Genomic DNA, 19,035 nt, shown 5'->3' with positions numbered 1-19,035 from the left:
GTCTGACCTGGATCCGATCAGGTTTCTGATGATGATACAGCCCATCATAATAGCTCTCCAGCTGGGTCTCCCTCTCGCTATGGAGACGCATAACCTAGTCATTCATCTCATGGATCACTGGATTCAATTCTATGAGGACGACACGTGGGGGCTGTCAAGTCTTCGTTGACTGTCAACCGACAAGCGGAGACGAACGTTCGACGTCTCTCACACTGATGACACCAATGTTGGAATATATGTCTGATTTCCCCGGCTGACTTAAGGACTTACACATGAATAAGGGTAGTAGTTCACAGAGACCAATAAGAAATTTCCAAAATCCCCTCAGGATTTACATATTGTAACCAACACATCTAGTTGAGAATGTGCATACTGTCCCACGCTTGATAACACATGTCTCGTCAGGATGAATCGAGATGAGAGAAAATGAAGCCCTTGAGTAACTCACCTCATTCCGCAGGCGACTAACTTCCTGGTTCAATGTCAAGATTCTGTGACCTTTATCCGACTCCCAGACCCAGGTCATGAGTCGCTGTTGTAATTGGGCGATCAATGATACCTACCTCATGTATCACTACAGACACCATTACAACAGCTAGACTGGTGTAGGCATGGAGTCTATAGTATTGCTGCTCCCGCCAGGCTAAAAGTGTATCAACCTCAAAGATCATTCTAGCCTAAATCGTCGAAGCCTCCGACTCGAAGGTTAAATTTCACCCCACTTTCTGCTCGTGAGTCCTCCTATGTTCGACTGACCCCATATAAGCAAGCTGACGACTATACCTGTTGATCGCCTGATCGGCTCGAGTCGCATACAGCATTGAGTGTCTCCCTCAGAGTCTTCAGCTCGATGATGTGTCTCAGTGAGGCAGCCTTCGCTTCCGATGCTTGCCGTCTAGCTACTGTCAAGACTTCTCGTGCGTGTTCCAGCTCCAAGGCCAATTCCTCCGCCTTCGCAATCTTCTCCTCTGCTTTCATCTCACGCTGTTCAATCTACCACTCAAATATTGTGGATGTTCGTGAGAGTAGTGAACCCACGTGTGCGAGGTTAATAACCGACGCTTGACCATGCGTACAGAGTTCGACTGTTGCTTCTAGCTCACATCTGGCAGCTCGCTCACTTTCTAGGGTCGACTCAATAGTCACTATGCGACTTTCGAGGTAGTGGATCTAGCGAGGAAGTCAGAGAAAATCACGACTGGCTCTAAAATTTGGAGATTAAACTGACTTGTGACTTCAACTCCGCCATAATATCATTGTCCCCTTCGACATGCTTTCGTAGGATAATGAGCTCCCTTTCAGCAGCGCCATGCTTGACATCTTCAGAGGGTTGGTCCACTTGTAATCTCCCCAGTAGGTCTCGAATTCTCCCGCGGGCTTCCTCTGCCTGAGATTGTATGTTGACGCGGCGGAAAAGAGCGATCATGCTAGAGGGAGAGACCCCACTGAGCATTGGGGGACATCATAATAATCGTCGTGTTTGGGATATGGCTTCCTGTTCTACCACTGTTTCATTCTGATGTATGCGACTGCGTAAACCTGCAAGTTCCTCCTCTAAATCCCCTTGACGTGCTTTAACAGTGAAGAGCTCGCCCTTCACTTTGGCATACTCATGCGACGGAACGCCTGATTAAGGCAACCCGCAAGCGTATTCACGATGAGTCAACCCCGTGGCTTCATGGCTATTCTACCCGTGGCCTACAAGCTTTGAGTTTCCGTGTGGCGACAGTGATGGCGTGATGCGCCTTCAATTTGAACTTCTCCAGCTGAGCAATCCTTTCCTTGAGGAAGAATTCTCTAGCAGTGCATTCAGGTTCAATACTATCGACCATTTCCCTATAGAGAATACATTGTCCATAGGTGACATGAGGATAATCTTAACCTCAGAGTTTTGGTTTCAATCCTACTGGTCTGCAGAGCCCTACTAAGAGTGTTCTCTCTCGCTTCACTTTTGGTGAGGCGCTCCAATACGTCGAGATACTTCGCTTTGAGGCTTCCATCTGATCATTGGACGATGTGAGTTCATTCAAGGATGGCTTTTCATCGGATAAGTCATGCGATTCTACTCTTCATCGCACTGCTTTTCTAACAGTACGAACTGCAGGTCATTCCCACACTTATGAAGAGCACTGGTTTTCTTACAGCTCAAATGGTATTGTCCCTTTCGATGAGGACGATGCGGTATTTCATTTCAAGGTGAACGACGCTGTTTCTCACAGTGCGAACAATAAAATTTCCCTCATAACATGTGTAGAATAGTCTGTTTCTATAGTGTGAATGCCATTGTTCTTGTCAATGATAGGATTATTGAACAGCGTGTTCGGGTCTGCCTCCATGTCCCCTTACCATGTTCAGTAACCCCCTTGTCCATCAGTGCACACTTCTCCTTGAGCCAACTAACCTCGCGTTGCATCGTCTCAATCTTCTCTTCCTTATACCTCATCATCCGACTGGACTCTTCCTTTAAGTTTTCATGATTCACAGCCTTACCACAGCTTGATCAACGGCCAACGCACAGGGAACCGGCAGCTCACCAACAAGGCATGTTCCTCTTTGATAACGGCAAGGCTGGCTATGCGATTCTGCTGGGCCTGCACTATTTGTGCTATCTCATCGCTGAATCTGTCAAGCCAATTCTGTCAGTCGGATTTGCAGGGATGATATTCTCTTTACTTGTCGTTCACCATACGAAGATGCTTGTTGTCCTCGAGAGCTTCCAACAGCAAAGTATAGAGTACTGCTGTGACTGTAGCAGGTGATTTCCCTTTCAATATGCCTATAGACGGCGAACTATTGACCTCCACGATCGCTACTTCTTCTCTCACTCGTAGTGGGTGGAAGTACAGCGTGCTGCAACACGTGACTGTAGAGTATTTGTGGTAGACCTCTGATTGGTGGGAAAGTTGTAGGCGGCAGCAGCAGTCCCTCTTGCAGCTCAACAGATCCGTCATAGAGCTCCCTTGCTTCCTCATCCACCACCTCTGAATTCGTCTGAGCAAGTCCCGAATCATTCATTGGTCTCGATCGATACATCAGAATCACATCGATGCCGACCTGCTTGCCACTAGGGTTGATCACCCGTGCCGTTGAGAAGGCTTCCTGAGTGTGCTTAGGTGACGATACAGAATCCCTCGAGTTGCCATTGTGCGTTCGTGTATCTCGGGACAGTTCATGTCTGCTGAAGAATTTCTCTAATTTTGCCTCAACCTGTCCAAAAAGCATCTATCACTCGCACAAATAGGAGCTCATATCGTATGAATCACACGAGTCTTCTATTTAGTCAGTGAGAACTACGTAGTGGGAAGACGCGGTGTATGGGAATCGAATCTGCGCGGCGTGCATGAATGGCTACTAAGAGCCGATACTACGAATCATTCTATGAAAATTCAGATAGTTCAAAAAGTTTGTAGATAAGCAATAGCAAGGACCAGGTTAACCCACAGCGGCCGAGATTGAGTCAATAGCAGATGGATTCCATTCTTTGGCTTCTGTAGTGAGCTTAGGAACTTCATCACAGCGAGCCAGGCGCTGTTGAAGCCTCAACACCTACTGAGATAGATAATGATAGTAATAACACACGAGTAAAGACGCCACCTCAGACTTCAATTTACTAATCTCTTCTTCATAGAGCATACTGTGGTCAATAGGATGGGAGTCATCCCGCGGTGGGAGAATGGACCCTTCACGGAGGGACTTCGCGAACTGTAAAAACGATTGTGGACAGTACGATGTATAAAGGAAATATCAATTAAGAGGGCTTGTGGGCCCTGGAAAGTCCCGTCGAGATCACTTCCTGTAGATAGATGAGCTTATCAGCGTCTAAGCCATGGCACATAACACCTTTCTCTGCGACCATCTGTGAGAGCTCAAGTATCTGCATACCACATTTTCGCCGACTCCTACTAGTCAATCATACTTTCCTGCGTAGCTTAACCCTCTCATGATCCCATTCAAGTTCTCTCTGTTCGAGTACCCTAAGTTGTGCAATCGCCCGAGAGCAGCTCAAACGCTCAGCGATCTTCATATCTACAACATCAACAACTACATGGACACACCACATTCAACCGGCATGTACCAGTCAAATCAATAAGCTTGTCCAGAGGGACTTCCGCGACTTGGCGTAAATAGCGATTCTCTTGCAATATGTCCTCAACTTCAGACAAATATGTACTCAGCTCGACACGCGATGCTGTGAGGTTTCTGATGGCATCCTACACTCGGGCGAGCCTATGAGTCGTCACCTTTCCTTCTCACGCAGGGACCTCTCAAGCTCGTCTATCTTCTTGAGGGCATCAGGTGATGAGAAACCCCTTGCGAATTCGTCCACCTGCAATAGAGGACACTTCCTATCGATCGACACGTCGCCAAGTGCCTTCCTTTGCAGACGAATAAGTTCATCATCTCTGTTCTGCAGCTCCGTCTGTAAGCCTTTGATTGCAGCATGAGTATCTTAGGACACAACGAGGAAGATACGAATCATGTACACTTCTCTTGTGACCTACCCGCTGTTGAGTGCGATCCATCAACATAAACCACATTCGTCGTATCCTTATGGCTCGTGGCGTTGATAGATATCGCGGAGCGAAGCTGGGATTCTAAGAATGATAGTTCTGTACGTGTACGTACCACGCTGATAGATTTGGCGCACGGGAAGTACCTAGTGCTTCAATTTCCATCTCACGCTCCCTCAAGAGCATCTTCAGTTCATTGGTGGCCCCGCCAGCATGTCTCTGGTGGCATTGGTTAGGCAAGGGGTACGATTGGTCTACTCACCTCCTCCTCGAGTACAGCTAGCTTCCCACATAGCATAGTGTTATGGAGTTCTAACTCGGATAACTTCTCATCACGCTCAGCCAAATGCTGCCTTATCTGGGCGTCCACTCTGAAGATGACGAATAATTGTTTCTACTTCCCTCTGTTGATCTAAGAAATCTTATCCGTTGCGGGGATGATAACTATACGAATGAAAATCCATAATGAGCTACTTGCAGTTTCGACTGGCCATATCAGATTAAGCCTGCGTACGCGGTATGAATCCTAACTCGTGATGGAGGGTATTGAGTTGAATCTAGGTGGTAGAAATTGAGACTAAGCTTTAATATAATCCACAGTCGGCGAAGCATAGAGCAATACTGTCCTACTCTCGTTCGAATTTAGTGAGGGCAACGATCTGTACGTTCTTCTCTTCGAGGACATCCTCAAGCATCTCATTCTTTTCACGTAAATTGAGTATCTGGATTCAATCCGACAATACGATATAGACAATATTATGGTAGACATTTATACGGATAGTAGATATCTCTACGACTAGAGTTGATAGCCAGAACAGAAGGCCTTCATTATGCACACGGCGAGCTACATGTGTCGAGGACAGCGGGGAAGATTTTGAGGAAGTTTTTATAAACTCCTACACTAAGCTGTTTGCGAGTTCCATAATGTATCCTTGTAAACTGAGTATACCCCGAGGTCCACAGGTATTCAGCCAACTCCACCTCCTCTCGTGCTCCTTCCAGCGCTGCCTCCAACTCCTCCACTCTCACGAGGTCATCTTCAGAGTACCGGGAGCTGACCTTACTCTTGGCTGCACCCAGACTGTTATTCTCATCGGTCTGTGACCATGACCCACGATCCGGAGCTAGCTGGTGTGAGTGCCCACTTTGGCCCTCAAGAGAGTGTTCTCATCAACGAGCTCTTGCATTTCTGCTTGCAGTCTGTCTATCTCTTCTTGCCGTTCCCTATTTTCCAATATCTACTCGAGGAGGTAAAGTTCCTGACCAACCGTATTTCCATTCGAAGGTGTTTGCCATCATCATCATTGGTTCGGCGAGTGGCCTCGATTTGCGCCAGAAGTGTATCCTTCTCCTGAGCCAGTTCCCTTATCTCGATACCATGCCTCAGTTTCATGTCCTGTACGAAACTGTGCATTCGCATTCCTGTCAACTTTGCCAACTTCTAGTTCTCGCAGTCTTTGGTTGTTCATTTGGACCATTTCCTGTTCACACTCCTGCAAGAGTCTATTCAACCTAGTGTTCTCCATTCTCGCCTCCTCCAGCTCTCTTTGAAACCTAATCTTAGTAATTTCCTACACATAAAAGTCTCAACCAATACAAACCACTTCAGTGTTACTAGCAGTATACTTACGGCTGAGTGCGAGCACTGATCATGCCGTATTGGCCTCCATCATACAACCCATGTCCGAAGAATGGTGATGAGGAGGAGTTTGAGAACATGTGGCAAGTCTACTACTATAAACACGTCGATTCCAATGCATGGGCTCACTCGATATGATGGGGAGTATCCGCGTGTGAAGCCGATTGTGGGTAAGCAGCGAAGACCTCCTTAGAAACACTATTGTGAGTAAATCCGTTCAACTCCTGAAACAGGCCTTTGATATTCACAATTATAGTAGCTGGAGGATCCTTCAAAAGATTAGCGTGGACTTAGAGAATATCGAGACCCGATCGGTTGCGGGAATGATTGAGGGTTGGCTGTGAAACTGCTGGACCTGAAATCCCTCGCACAACGGATGACGGACCCCCTGCACGAACACAAAGGAGGAGGAGGAGACTGGTGATGCACCAGTTGACCAAAAATAAAATACTCGATTCCTTTCGAGGGATGAAATTGACTGACTGCAAACACAACCCCGAGATAATTACTAAGCCGATATTAGATCTACTGAGATCGTCGCTGACTGCAAGCCTCATGCAGTGTCTGAAGGTGACCAACTGCAAGCCTCATGCAGTGTCTGAAGGTGACCAACTGCAAGCCTCATGCAGTGTCTGAAGGTGACCAACTGCAAGCCTCATGCAGTGTCTGAAGGTGACCAACTGCAAGTCTTATGCAGTGTCTGAAGGTGACCAACTGCAAGTCTAATGCAGTGTCTGAAGGTGACCAACTGCAAGTCTTATGCAGTGTCTGAAGGTGACCAACTGCAAGTCTTATGCAGTGTCTAGGGGTTTTCTCCCCAGATCCCCCACCATACAAGCGACTGATCTAGGTTCCAACTCAGTCCAGCATAATCATCAACACAGCTTACCTCCAGTGCAAGATATGATCACCGGACTCGCGTGAAGCCGTTACCTGTGGCGAGCGCTACATAGTCCAACACCCGCGCACGCCTTGGGACAGATCAGGTCGGCGGCGGCGGCCACTACCATTGCCTCATACAGTCTGCATAAATGCCTCTTTTAAGCCTCGGTTCATCGTCATCATCAGCAAGAACGGTATGGAACCAACAAGGCTTAGTTACTACCAACCATTGGCGATGGTAATAACGTTGAAGGTCTCTCCTTGTCGACGATGATGATCTTAGGAGTAATGTATTATTGGGAGTCATACTACTCATTGGTTTCTGGCTTATGCTCGACTCAGAAGCTTCTTCAACAGACCATCGAGACGGTCTTAACTTTGCTGGTAGATGAGGTTCTCCTCGTATGGTTTTGTTATTATCATATTTAGCCGCTCTAGACAGTAGCAATGTAGGGAAGCCCAGCTCGATTTATCGAGGAGTGTACACTATGACGCCTTTGAATGATGTGAGGATGTTCCCGTACCACACTTTTCTCGAATCTTCTCTGCAGTCACCTGTTGCCGATGGAGTGCCGACTGTCGAGGGCGAGGTGAAGCTGCATATGATTTCTAAAGGAGCTGGAATGAAGATGGTAATTTAACGTATAACTGCCCATACCGTAACTTTGCCACTTCGTAGATGTCCCTATCGGAAGTTCTCCTCCGTTTTGAACACGACGATGAGTGGCACGAGTTGCAGCTCTCCCCTGCCATTGGTTTTCAGAACAACATGTTAGCCATTAACAGCTTGGGTGGTAATGATGCAAACCCCTCATAAACTGACCATAAGCGTGTATTCAGGTGTAGAGGAAGAGGTCATATTATCAGGTCGCTCAGACCTATCTAGGTTCCGCTTGGCTGGGCTTACCAAACCGGTGTGCGAGATTGGTCCGGCTAGGATCATAGTAAGACCATTGTTTGGTTTGGTCGAGTCTCGAGGCTCAGTTGATTGCAATGGTGTTGTATAGAGCGTTATCGTATTTAGTAGACTATCTTCAGTGAGGGGTGGTATCAATCATAGTTTACTGGAATTTTGTTGAAGATACGTACACCATCGAGGGAGGATGCAAACAACGGAGAAACTCTATCGCTGGACGGCAAGAAAATTGCCGTGGGAACGGTTGTAAGTGAAAACTGTGGATTTAAAATCAGGTAGTATTGGGGGAGACTCTCCTGAAGATTCACGTCAGCGAAATTCATAGTTGGGAGTAAATCATTGTTGGTGACAGCTTATGTGGGCGCCTCATGCGTTCAAGCGGAAGTCGAACGATCAAACGGCATGAGACTAATTCGGCGTCGTCGCCGTTGTCGTCCGAACGTGAAAGATGCTTGAATAGGATATCGTATTGTGATTCCGTCTTCTGTTTTGAGGAGCGATGATGGAAGTAGTATTCCCCTTTACACGGGATAAGTCAGCGTCGGGAACTAACCCTTCTGGGTTCGTACAGGAGGCATTATTGTTACTCGTCAATCCATGGAGTACCACACCTTTCCAAATTCATTGTGGAAGATCACTAAGTGTCATGATGTCCATAGTAACCGTCAAATCTGAGTTTACCACTCCTTTCCGAATTCGCACGGCTCAACGGTTCTTACACGGTATATTGCTTTCAGTATGACTTTGCGGGAGATCGATGTGAAAAGGCTGGGCCGAAAGGTCATCAACTACTCTATTCTGAATAATGTAAGATGGGCTCGTCGCGGAAAGGGATCGGACGATTCATCATTCAGATCATAACTATATTGCAAATACGTTTTTTCCTGTTGCAAATGCAGCACGGGGAAAACAACAATGGTCACGCTAAAGTAAGCATATCTACACAATACGTCCGTCGAATCGAACTGACTAGGTGTCGTTGTTATGTATTGGTATCCAAGCGCTGATGGATGCCTATGACTCCCTTATACATCTATTTATGGGACTATCGGCTCAGTAAGGCTTAGTCACAGTGCTTGTCTCTTGGGGGCATCATCTCTTGCAGATTCATGTTCAACACTTTCTCAGTTGTCGCTTTGTTCAAGTTCATTCTGTTCAGCATGTTAGAGGTGAACAATGAATGTATGCGCCCGAACAGCTCGTCCTCCCAGGTGCGGTATCTTCTACTTATTTGGCGTAGTCGTCGACAGAATCAGTTCAACGAGGGAGGGATGGAGTCGATTCGCCGAGAACTCAGCTGGCTGTATTCTCGCTTTTACGGTATTCCACCTGTTTGTTATAATGTTCGCAGTATTTGATTTCTAGGCGCTCTGTTGGTTGGCATGGTAATTCTGTATAACTTCTATGAGTACTTAAATGTCCTCATTATCATCATGCAGTGTTACTGGGTACTGTTCTTTGTCTGTGTCGAAGTGTCTATGTCCTTGTGGTGCAGGTGCCTCAGATCGTGTATAATATAGTGCGAGGGCATAAGAAACCGTTACTATGGCGGTTTATAGTGGGCATCTCTATAACAAGGATGATAGTCCCATTGTATGCTCTGGCCTGTCCATACACTATCTTCAATGGCGAGGTCATAACGGGGGAGGCAAAATGTGAAGTGATGAGCTAATGTTGGTGTCTTCAAAATTCGACTCAAGGACTACGGACCCATCTGGATATGGTGTCTTCAACTTAATAGCTGTGCATATTCTGGTATCGAGCTCAACCCGTTGCGATCAACGCCGTTGAGGCTTCCCTGTGGAGACTGTATTTGCTGACTAAAGATGATATTGAGTATGGCTGAAAATAAAATACTAATTCGTCAACCTCGAAAAGCGTATAGTTTAATGAAAGCACCACATGTTTGTTGGACATTGCGGAGATATGTATTCACGTTTCCATGCTTTTTCTAGCTCGATCCGCTCGTAGTCGCTCCTCGTATTGGAATAGTTCACACAGGGAATACTATCGCTTATGCATCACTACCCTATTTAGGTGTACCCAGCATTAGCATCAGCACCGAGCACGGCAGAAGCCACACTCATAGTGTGTTTGCAAGTAGCCCAAGTTGCTATACTGTGGGCTCAGGCCAGATTTGGCCCGAGGTCATTCGTAAGTCACAGTTGGGCTGTAAGCATTTCTTAGTGCATCATCGTCAGGTCCCTTGGATCTGCCTACCGCATGTCTACAACTACTACAGAGCGGTCCCGCCCGTGCAGGATGAGGAGCTCGGGGCTCCGGAATGCGTACGACCTCGTGACGCGCGTGATGATGGAGTCCTTCTTGTTCAGGTCATTTGCATGAACGATATCGACCTGTCAGAGACACATGATCCTGAGTTGCGGCCTGTCATCACTCCATGTGATCATATATTCCACGCTGGTTGTCTTGAGCAGTGGATGGATGTAAGCAGTTGTCGCTCCTTTTATTGTTAGCGACGATGAGCGGTTATGCAGGTCAAAATGGAGTGCCCGACATGTCGTGGAGAATTACCCGCAATGACGTGATGAGGAGCTGTTGTATACGCAACTCGTCGTTTTTGTACTATCCCCCGCGAGGAGAGATATCCTTTGTTTTTATCCAAGTCGAATTTCTGTGTGCCGTCGAGTCTGGTGTATTTCCTTCGTCTCTTCATCGACTTCTCATGTCGCCGCCGAGTTTGCTTCCCACGATATCGTTTCTGTTGGCGAGGCGTGGTCTCGACTGAAGAAAAATGGGAGTTTGACGGAGTTCTCTCTTCCTATTTTACAGTACTATTGTCGACAGTGAGACTCCATGTACTGTTCTATTCCTTCAAATATCACCTGAGATATTTTGCGATCATTCTCCAGTTCAGTTCAATCTTGGGTTGTTGAATGCGGGGATATCGTATCGGGATTCCTGTCATACACCTACGTAGCGAACTGGATTCATTGATAACATTGAAATCTAACTCACGTGATGAGCAACGCACTCAATCGTTTTAAAGGTCATAAACGTGGTAGTTGTTGCCATCTCTCTTAGAATGTCAATTTTCTTGTCTTCTATGCGGACTGCGATTTGTATTAGTAAGATGGATAGTCCAGGTGGACGAGTACGAGCTTTAATGCACTTGCAGTGTGTTCAACTACAGGGCGTACTCAGTAGCCTCGTTGCAAGAAGGGATCTTGAAGATATAGGTTCACATATATCATTTCGAAGGTCGGTCGTCGAGTTGAGACAGTGTGGAGTTCGCTAGTGACGTGAGACGTTCCTTAACCCATCCTTGGGATAATCTCAAGGTAGTAGGTGTTCCGGTTTTGCGAAGGGTTCGGTATTGTGCGAGCTGCTGGCGATCAAAGCGTAACCGCAATCTCCAGTCTTTATCATCGAATCCAAGATGCCTATTTTATGCGACGTTTGGATTTCTTGTTTATTATAAAAAATTTCTGGCCGATTAATTCATGAGAGAGTCTACGTGGGTTGTCTTGTCAATTCAAGACCGAACAAGTAATAAAATGTAACCCACCGACGGTCACGAGAGATTGTCCTAAACAAGTCCCTACTGGAGTGAAAGTGTTGATGACAAAGTCAGTTCTCTACACACGAGCGCTGTTGAACATCAACGAGTAACCTGCATGAACAATGTCTGTTGCCCCCAGACGGTCTGCGTAGTTCCACCGATGGCGTCAATATTTGGTCCTGTCAGTGACTCCCCCAAACGATTGATATTCTACCCTTTAATTATAATACCAACCCAAGTCGTTAGATCAATATACCCTTAACTACTACGTGATCGACGAGATCTATGAGACCTTCGAGATGACTTCCGCTCCTTCTCTCGCCGGTCTCTCGAACGGGACCTCGATCGACCTGACCACACGACGACACTCCTCACTGACATCAAGGTTAAAATAACTACTTTCATCGCGCCTTTTATGATGATGACGGTGGTGGTGATGATGATGTCTTCTCTTCTTTTTCTTCTTATCATCTTCACTGTCATCAGAGTCCTCATCACTGTCTGAGGAGTCCTTCACGACGTTCACCGGTGGCGAGGCCATCACGGGCATGGACGATTGACTCTTCTTCGGATTTGGGTTGTCCAAATCGTCAATGTCGATCAAATTCATACACTGCTTAGCCAAATGCCCAACTAAAAAGGATTGATCGAATCGAGGAGCTCTCCGTGGGCATACCTTGTCCACAGTGTTTGCATGCTCCTGGGGTGTAGCCTGGCTGATGACCTCCACGACCCTCCATCTGGGAAGCTGCCAATTGAAATAATGATCTGCAGAGGCATTGATCGATCTCATAAAGAAGTTATATGAAATCGTAGTATACCAGCCATTGCACGCTGAACGAGATATAATTCATTCGAAGGCTAATTGAACTTAAGACGAAAATTGTACGCGAGAATGCAGAGTTTAAGAATCGATACAGGATACTAAAATAAGGCAACTATCACAACGAGAAGGAGGTCCTCCCACTACTACTACCTAGCCTGAGCATTATAGTCGTCGCCGTGCTTGAGATCCTCTTCCCGACTCAGCTCCTTCCGTCGCTCTTCCTCCGAAGCGTGTGGATCATATTTGATTGTATGTTTCTAATAACAAGGACCATCAGGAGTTACCCACCGCCCATTGTCATTACCCAAATGCCGTGTGTCTGCAGCGTAGCGCTGGTCGACATATAGTTGTTGGCAGGCATGCGTACTCGAGCCGGCATTGTAACTATCACTTAAACTACTACTCTAAAAGAGGATTCAAGTTATAGCATTTTCCCCCTTAACACAATACTATCAATCCACTGTCCATACGTGTCCTAATTCCACCAAGAAGAAGTCGTGGGAACTCCGAGAGGTTCATCCCTCCTCCTCCTCGACCTCTAAAAGGTCAATCTCAGGATAAGCAGTCTTAATTTCATCGACCAACTCCGCCTGTGTCTGCTGGTCGCTTTCTCTGTTAACCGTATCTTCCCTTGCGCCCTTCCCTCAGCACAGTATCGCTACTACATCATCTCCTGCAGGGTGGACCTGGTCTCCTGATCCAAACTCCTCAACTTTACGAGACATCCGGTACAAGTATTCAGGTATCAATCTCGGCGAAGCCATTACCAAAAGCTTTCCATATTCTACAATCACATCCATAAAAATCGGAATTTACGACCATAATTCCGTCGAATTATACCTCAACCACAACACGTGAGATAGGCACGTAGAAACACTTGTTGGTAAATGGAAGGGACACCCAGTATACATCGGGGAGTTCAATGGCTACTCTCATACCTACCAAGAACACCCTCAACGACTATGATGAGAGTCTTATTACAAACGCCTCTGCTTCTCCCATTCCTTGTGAAGCTTCTTATAAGCGCTTTTAGTGAGCTTCTCCCCACCCGCATCGTGCGTAGGGATACCATGCTCGTCGAACTTGGAGTACTTATCAGTTTGATCTGAGACGGCTACTTGTACCCCAGAAATGGCGGAAGTGTGGTACGAACCTTTAAACATATCCTCAGGCCTGATCTTTTTCTTAGCCTCCTTCTCAGCTAGCTGGGCCGCTTGAGCCTCCTTACGAGAACGACTAAGAAACCCAAATGAGTCGACGGCTGAACCAATGCTCCACCTCTTACCCAGCGTGTTTGCCCTCGGTTTTCTTGAGGCCGCTCTCCTTCAAAGTAACCGTCAAGTTACAAATAAGCTGACCAGGCGTGGTGTCCTTGTCAACCACGAAATAGCCAACTCGCTCGAATTGGAAAGTTTCCATTGGCTGGAATAGGTGATCAGCGATAGAATCACTAAACGGCTGCATACCTTAGCCATGGCCATGCTAGGTTCGAAGTAAGCCTTATACTCTCGGAGACTGTTAGGGTTCAACTTGGATAACCATGCTGAGAAAAACTGATACAAAAATTGCCAAAGTGATCTTGGCTATCACCATCCTGATCAGCCTCATTGGTTTCCGCTTCTGCTAGGCCGGGTATCATAGAGGCCTCCTCCTCCGAAGTTGCACCCTCATCTAAAATGCCTATTAGATTTGACCGCGCGCCACAAAAATACTCACCAGTCGGGGTCGATTCTGGTAACAAGAGATTCTCATACCAGTTCACTGTGCCTCGAACTACATCCTCGTTGGTCTCCTCTGCGTCCACCGCCTACGATGTGAAAAAGGAGTGGTATGACCCCGTACTAGCCGCCATGCTATTACCCAATGAATAACCCCCTTGACATCTTTAGGAAGGCTTCCCTCCCCATGAAGCGACTGAGGGTCGTGACTGCAGACGACAACACCTTCAGGAGTAACCCGCTCAGCCTTAATCACATAACCGTAACGCAGTTTGACCTGATAATTTCGTGGCGCGGTGACGGTGGCGGCTCCAGTGTGCACACTACCTTTCCACCCAGAGAAAGCCTCTTGAACCCCTCAGGGGGATCTATACGGAAATCAGTTGACTCAATCACGAGATGATTCCGCAAATACAACTTGCGAGATCCTGAAAGATACCAATATGAAAATCTTCGCTGTGCGCATCAGGATATGTAGCCAACATCAAAACCGAGTCGTGATCATATTACCAGCCTCCGGCATTCCAGGGTGGTTGGGAGCTTCTACTTCGATTCGCTACAGGGAGGTAGATGAACCCAATACGGAAACTAGTAAGAAAACCCACCTCATCATCGGGCATAGTCTCGATGTACACCTTGACAGGGTCCACCACACACATCCTACGATTCGAATTGGCCTGGGAAGATTTATATAATTCCTCTCATTTTATTCCGCTCCTCAACTGACCTCAAGATCCTCCCTAATGCATTCATCTAGTAACACGCTATCAATAGTACTCAGACTAGTAGAGATGCCAACCTTCTGGCAGAAGGTTCGGAGGGCCTTTGGAGTTACTCCTCGTCGCCGCATACCGGAAATGGTGGGCATCCTTGGGTCGTCCCAACCTCGTACGGAATCTGAAATACAACTAAGATGAACATAATAACCGTCCTCGTTCCCTCCAGTTACGTGAGTTGACCAACTTTAGCAGTTTTCTTTTGCTCATTATAGTGTTGGTAACCTGCAGCCTGGCGAACTCGTACTGGTGGGGTCTCGACGGTACAGGTAGATGAGCCAGAAACCTACCCCAGAAAGAGGTACTCCTCTACAGAGACCGGCTACTCACCAGTCGTAAAGTTCCCTATGGTTTTCAAACTCCAGCGTGCAGATAGAATGAGTAATATGCTCTATGGCATCCTCTTGGCCGTGGGCGAAATCGTAAAGGGGGTAGATACACCACTTGTTTCCAGTTCTATGGTGTTCCTTATGTAGGATCCTGTACATAGGGGGGTCCCGCATGTTCATGTTAGGGGAGGCCATATCGATCTTGGCTCGCAGGAGAGCTTCTCCTTCCTTGAATTTGCCATCACGCATGTCTCGAAAGAGTCGGAGGTTCTCCTCGGGAGTCTGGTCCCGATAAGGAGAGTTTGTGCCGGGAGTGTTGATATTGCCGCGATTGATTCTGATCTGTTCGGGGGTTTGGAGGTCGACATAAGCCTCTCCTCTATTGATGAGGTATTCGGCCCATTCGTAACTGAAGAAGTGGATAGGAGGGGAGGCACTGAGGAGGATGCTACAGTTGGTCGAAATAGGACGATGCGAAGAAGAGGTTGTCGTCCCAGTCGAACCTACAGGGTGAAATCCGCGGAGGTTCGATCCCTGGAGGGGACATTACCCTAACCATTTGACATCCTCCTGAATGCTCCTCACATACTCGTCACTTTCCGCACTAGGGTTGGTATCATCGAACCTGAATCGAACCTAATTTGCATCTTACTAAGAGTAACCTAAGATACCTCAAGTGGCAGGAGCCGCCGTACTGCTTGGCCAAGCCGAAGTTGAGACAAATGCTCTTAGCGTGTCCAATATGGAGATATCCGTTGGGCTCGGGTGGGAATCGAGTAACGATCTTTTGCCATGGCACCTAATCGGACCTATTCTGTATCTTACTACCCGGAACTAAGATACCTTCCTCCAGGAGCCAGGTCCTGATCAACAGCAGTTTGAATGAAGTTCTTTCCAGTCGACTCTGCGGACATCAAAACCGATATAATCCGACGTCGAGGTAGTATGGCTGAGTAGAAACCAAAACTTATACTACTTTACGAGTATCGTTGTTGCGAAAGCGTTGAGGAAATGCAAGTGCAAGCAAGTAGCGCAAGATCTCGTACTCGATCCTTTCGAGCATTACGGTGTCAACTTCTTACGTATCAGTTTCTTGCTGCATATCAGTTCGAGGATCTCGGGCGGGCGTGGTAACCTAGGCCTTAACACCGACGCTCCTTCACCAATCATGATCAGCATTCCTTCATCTTAATTGCATCACCATCCAAATCATTATGCGATATAATTTATTTGTAGCTGTGCCGGTTGCATAAATCGAATTGCTCTTGTATCTAGCTCGTGGCTTTCCACATACTCTCCAGGCTCGGCCACACTCGGGCCTCCCTTGCCAGAGTTTGGAATATCGGGAGGGATATGAATTAGGTTCATACCGGTAAGATACGGAAGAGGTCCTCCTCGGTAAGATACGGAAGAGGTCCTCCTCGGCAAGATACGGAAGAGGTCCTCCTCGGTAAGATACGGAAGAGGTCCTCCTTGGTAAGATACGGAAGAGGTCTGGGGGCCGCCTGTGCTCCTGGGATCTTCCGTCAATTCAAAAGTGGAATATCTTCATCATAATCAGTCTGTTGTTCGACAACAAGTTGTCGTTACATCATCAACTCCGTTACCTCCACCGTGGAGGTGAGGCTTAGCACACTACGTATACGTTAACAACATTATATTCCCCTTTGGTTGTGCCAGACTTGCCTCTTTAGTGGAAGGTCATCGGTGGGCTCCTTTATATGCTCCAGGTCAACGACAATGATGTAGGCAGACTCATAGGAGTTGTGATTGGTGTGGTATGACTCCATACCGCTCATTTTGTATCTCGTGTAACGTTGTGATATATCTGATGTTAAATATTGAGGGTTTCCTTGTCGATACCTTGTGTTAACACATCCGTCCAAGTAGAGGCAGCTCTTTCTCGTCTTTAGTGATGATATACACTTTCTATATATTCGCACCATCTGGTAAAGTCGTCTACTACGAAGCCTATCATCGCAGTAGACCTGCGCAGAATGCACAGGTACTCTCATCTGCTGCTGCCCATCTTCCCTGCATTATTCCCCTCAGCATGAGCAACGGCTCCTATGGGGTTTGATAGCAACTATGAAGTCCTTCGGTCAGGCCATGAGCCCACTCAAGGCCGGCGCTGGACCAGAAGGCTTCAACACGTAGGTCGATCGGGAGGAAATATTCAGATCGATTTCGATAGCTGTTCAGGTTTTCTACTCCGGAGTACAAAGTACACCACTGCGAGTCTCGGACAGGGTGAGTGGATGGTCTCTGAATTGTTGTTGTGAAGGTATAGGCGGTGTTGGAATAATATATCTTCACCTGAGCTCAGGAACTTCCTCACTGATTATAGAAGTTTACATACGAATTCGAGTGGAAATGTACGTAAACCAAAAAAATTGTCAAAATTTTCAAAATGTTGTAACATGTAGTAGACGATGTACATATTTTTCCACAATGGGGACAGGTATATGTTCATCATGACTACCGACCCCACAGTGGAGGACATGCAGGACGTTATGGCCGCTATATACACTGATTTCTTCGTTGAGCTCGCGGTGATGAATCCCATGTACGAGATAGGTGAGAGGGGGTTAGGGAATTGATGATATTCGATTAAGTGATGATTACAGGTTCACCGATTGATAGTAAAAGTTGTCCAAACTTCGCTCCACGTCTACGGCAATTTCTCCAGAGTAAACACCAGTACTCTTCCTTACCATTGGCGTTTTCATAGTGTGAAACTTGAGGACTTCTTGTTGAGTACTCTTCCACTAATAACACTAGTAAAAACACTCATGACTTGGTCAAGTTGCTCGAGCCGAATATAAATAGTATGTCCTGTCATGCTATGTGCGGCTCCATCGAGGGGAACTTATAATCAGGGGTTGGTCTCCCTTGCTGAGCTGAGAAGCATGTGTTCTAACTGAAGTTCTTAAATATGAAATTGTCCTCACTTGAGTTTCGAAATGATAGTATCCTTGGAGTTTCTTAACTTCATCCAAATCAAACGAGGATCTTAACTTTTAGTTGGGTCATTCGTTCTAATTGAAATTACTAATTTCAAATAGGTGTTGAAAAGACGTAGAAATCTCAACTAACAAATACAATGTCATAGTTGGCTCTCAAGGGTGATGATGATGATCGTATGACGATTTGCTCCCATTACCGTCATCGGCCCGAGATAGGCGACGATGGGAATCGCTGGTATCCTCTGAGTCTATTTTGAGTCCATCGTAGTTTGATTACCTATGTATCGAAAAGGCGGTGGAGACTATTGGCAGCAGCAGCACCAACCGGCGACCGAGCCGAGACCATATGCTCATCAGAGGTAATAATCATTGATCTCATCTAAGATGTATCTTCCTCACTAGGTGGGGTAATGACCAGTACAGTATGAGCGGCAAGGGCTCGGGTGGTTGGGGTTGGCAACAACAACAGAAAGGAGGATACCGCAAGGGAGGTTACAAAGGTGAGAAGACTGTACAGAGCGATGTTGGGGTATATATTCAGCTTTTGCCGCTGCCTCTCACTGGTAGTAAATATTCACATACGATTCTGTGTAAAAGTGCACAGAACCCGACGAGAAATTTATGGAAAATATTTTTCGACATCACAATTGTTGACTATGTGTCTACTTTCGTCGCGTACTGCCTTAGGCAAGGGGGGAGGGAAGAGGTGGAACGACGTTGACTCTATGAGGGATCTCCCGATTGAACGATTCGTACAGGAGGATATGGTTGTGGACCCTTGGGCTAGTCTTTACCCTAAGGTAGGGATCATATGGGCCTGATGGTGTTAGTCTTGGGCATGTGCAGTTGAAGGAAGAGCATCCAGAATTGTATGAGAAATACGCCAAGTATTTGGACGATCAGCAGCTGGCAGCCGTGGACTCGCACACGGTGAAGTGATGTGGCTTCA

The 19,035-nt window shown here is 46.8% G+C and overlaps 6 protein-coding genes across 6 annotated transcripts; 2 read left to right on the top strand and 4 right to left on the bottom strand.

Moving 5' to 3' along the window:
- Positions 1–1,228: 1,228 nt before the first annotated feature.
- Pmar_PMAR008194 (hypothetical protein) lies at positions 1,229–1,387 on the bottom strand (the record flags this gene model as incomplete). The annotated part of the gene is made up of 1 exon (XM_002768964.1): positions 1,229–1,387. A coding segment is annotated over one exon (159 nt), but the record flags the coding sequence as incomplete, so codon positions are not given.
- Positions 1,388–3,432: 2,045 nt separating this feature from the next.
- Positions 3,433–6,230, bottom strand: Pmar_PMAR008193 (conserved hypothetical protein; the record flags this gene model as incomplete). Its single annotated transcript, XM_002768963.1, has 15 exons — positions 3,433–3,546; positions 3,595–3,702; positions 3,791–3,874; positions 3,917–4,026; positions 4,076–4,200; positions 4,242–4,327; positions 4,361–4,449; positions 4,658–4,730; positions 4,774–4,882; positions 5,142–5,233; positions 5,493–5,609; positions 5,657–5,735; positions 5,780–5,907; positions 5,951–6,065; positions 6,142–6,230. 15 exons carry the CDS (start codon positions 6,228–6,230, stop codon positions 3,433–3,435), a joined length of 1,518 nt encoding a protein of 505 aa, XP_002769009.1.
- Positions 6,231–7,520: 1,290 nt separating this feature from the next.
- On the top strand, positions 7,521–10,497 carry Pmar_PMAR008192 (zinc finger protein, putative; the record flags this gene model as incomplete). The annotated part of the gene is made up of 16 exons (XM_002768962.1): positions 7,521–7,538; positions 7,584–7,664; positions 7,712–7,826; positions 7,873–7,976; positions 8,114–8,223; positions 8,686–8,755; positions 8,803–8,877; positions 8,922–9,004; positions 9,054–9,117; positions 9,160–9,268; positions 9,314–9,396; positions 9,444–9,581; positions 9,986–10,102; positions 10,150–10,236; positions 10,282–10,395; positions 10,447–10,497. 16 exons carry the CDS (start codon positions 7,521–7,523, stop codon positions 10,495–10,497), a joined length of 1,419 nt encoding a protein of 472 aa, XP_002769008.1.
- Positions 10,498–11,570: 1,073 nt separating this feature from the next.
- Pmar_PMAR008191 (hypothetical protein) lies at positions 11,571–12,676 on the bottom strand (the record flags this gene model as incomplete). The annotated part of the gene is made up of 5 exons (XM_002768961.1): positions 11,571–11,650; positions 11,871–12,084; positions 12,148–12,259; positions 12,448–12,554; positions 12,602–12,676. The coding sequence occupies 5 exons, from the start codon at positions 12,674–12,676 to the stop codon at positions 11,571–11,573; spliced, it is 588 nt and encodes a 195-aa protein (XP_002769007.1).
- A 540-nt stretch (positions 12,677–13,216) lies between these two features.
- Pmar_PMAR008190 (glutaminyl-tRNA synthetase, putative) lies at positions 13,217–16,183 on the bottom strand (the record flags this gene model as incomplete). Its single annotated transcript, XM_002768960.1, has 18 exons — positions 13,217–13,235; positions 13,279–13,402; positions 13,451–13,533; positions 13,583–13,719; positions 13,764–13,840; positions 13,888–13,968; positions 14,014–14,104; positions 14,158–14,292; positions 14,343–14,443; positions 14,526–14,571; positions 14,621–14,692; positions 14,743–14,912; positions 14,965–15,077; positions 15,122–15,529; positions 15,573–15,623; positions 15,671–15,745; positions 15,792–15,919; positions 16,097–16,183. The coding sequence occupies 18 exons, from the start codon at positions 16,181–16,183 to the stop codon at positions 13,217–13,219; spliced, it is 1,998 nt and encodes a 665-aa protein (XP_002769006.1).
- Positions 16,184–17,208: 1,025 nt separating this feature from the next.
- Pmar_PMAR008189 (hypothetical protein) lies at positions 17,209–19,025 on the top strand (the record flags this gene model as incomplete). Its single annotated transcript, XM_002768959.1, has 7 exons — positions 17,209–17,273; positions 17,323–17,370; positions 17,582–17,697; positions 18,379–18,445; positions 18,489–18,586; positions 18,774–18,886; positions 18,933–19,025. The coding sequence occupies 7 exons, from the start codon at positions 17,209–17,211 to the stop codon at positions 19,023–19,025; spliced, it is 600 nt and encodes a 199-aa protein (XP_002769005.1).
- Positions 19,026–19,035: the final 10 nt, after the last annotated feature.

The sequence above is a fragment of the Perkinsus marinus genome (genome assembly GCF_000006405.1).
Source record: "Perkinsus marinus ATCC 50983 genomic scaffold scf_1104296966738, whole genome shotgun sequence".
Classification (NCBI taxonomy): Eukaryota; Perkinsozoa; order Perkinsida; family Perkinsidae; genus Perkinsus; species Perkinsus marinus.
Note: the sequence above shows the minus strand (reverse complement) of the source record. Positions and strands in the feature narration are given on the sequence as shown.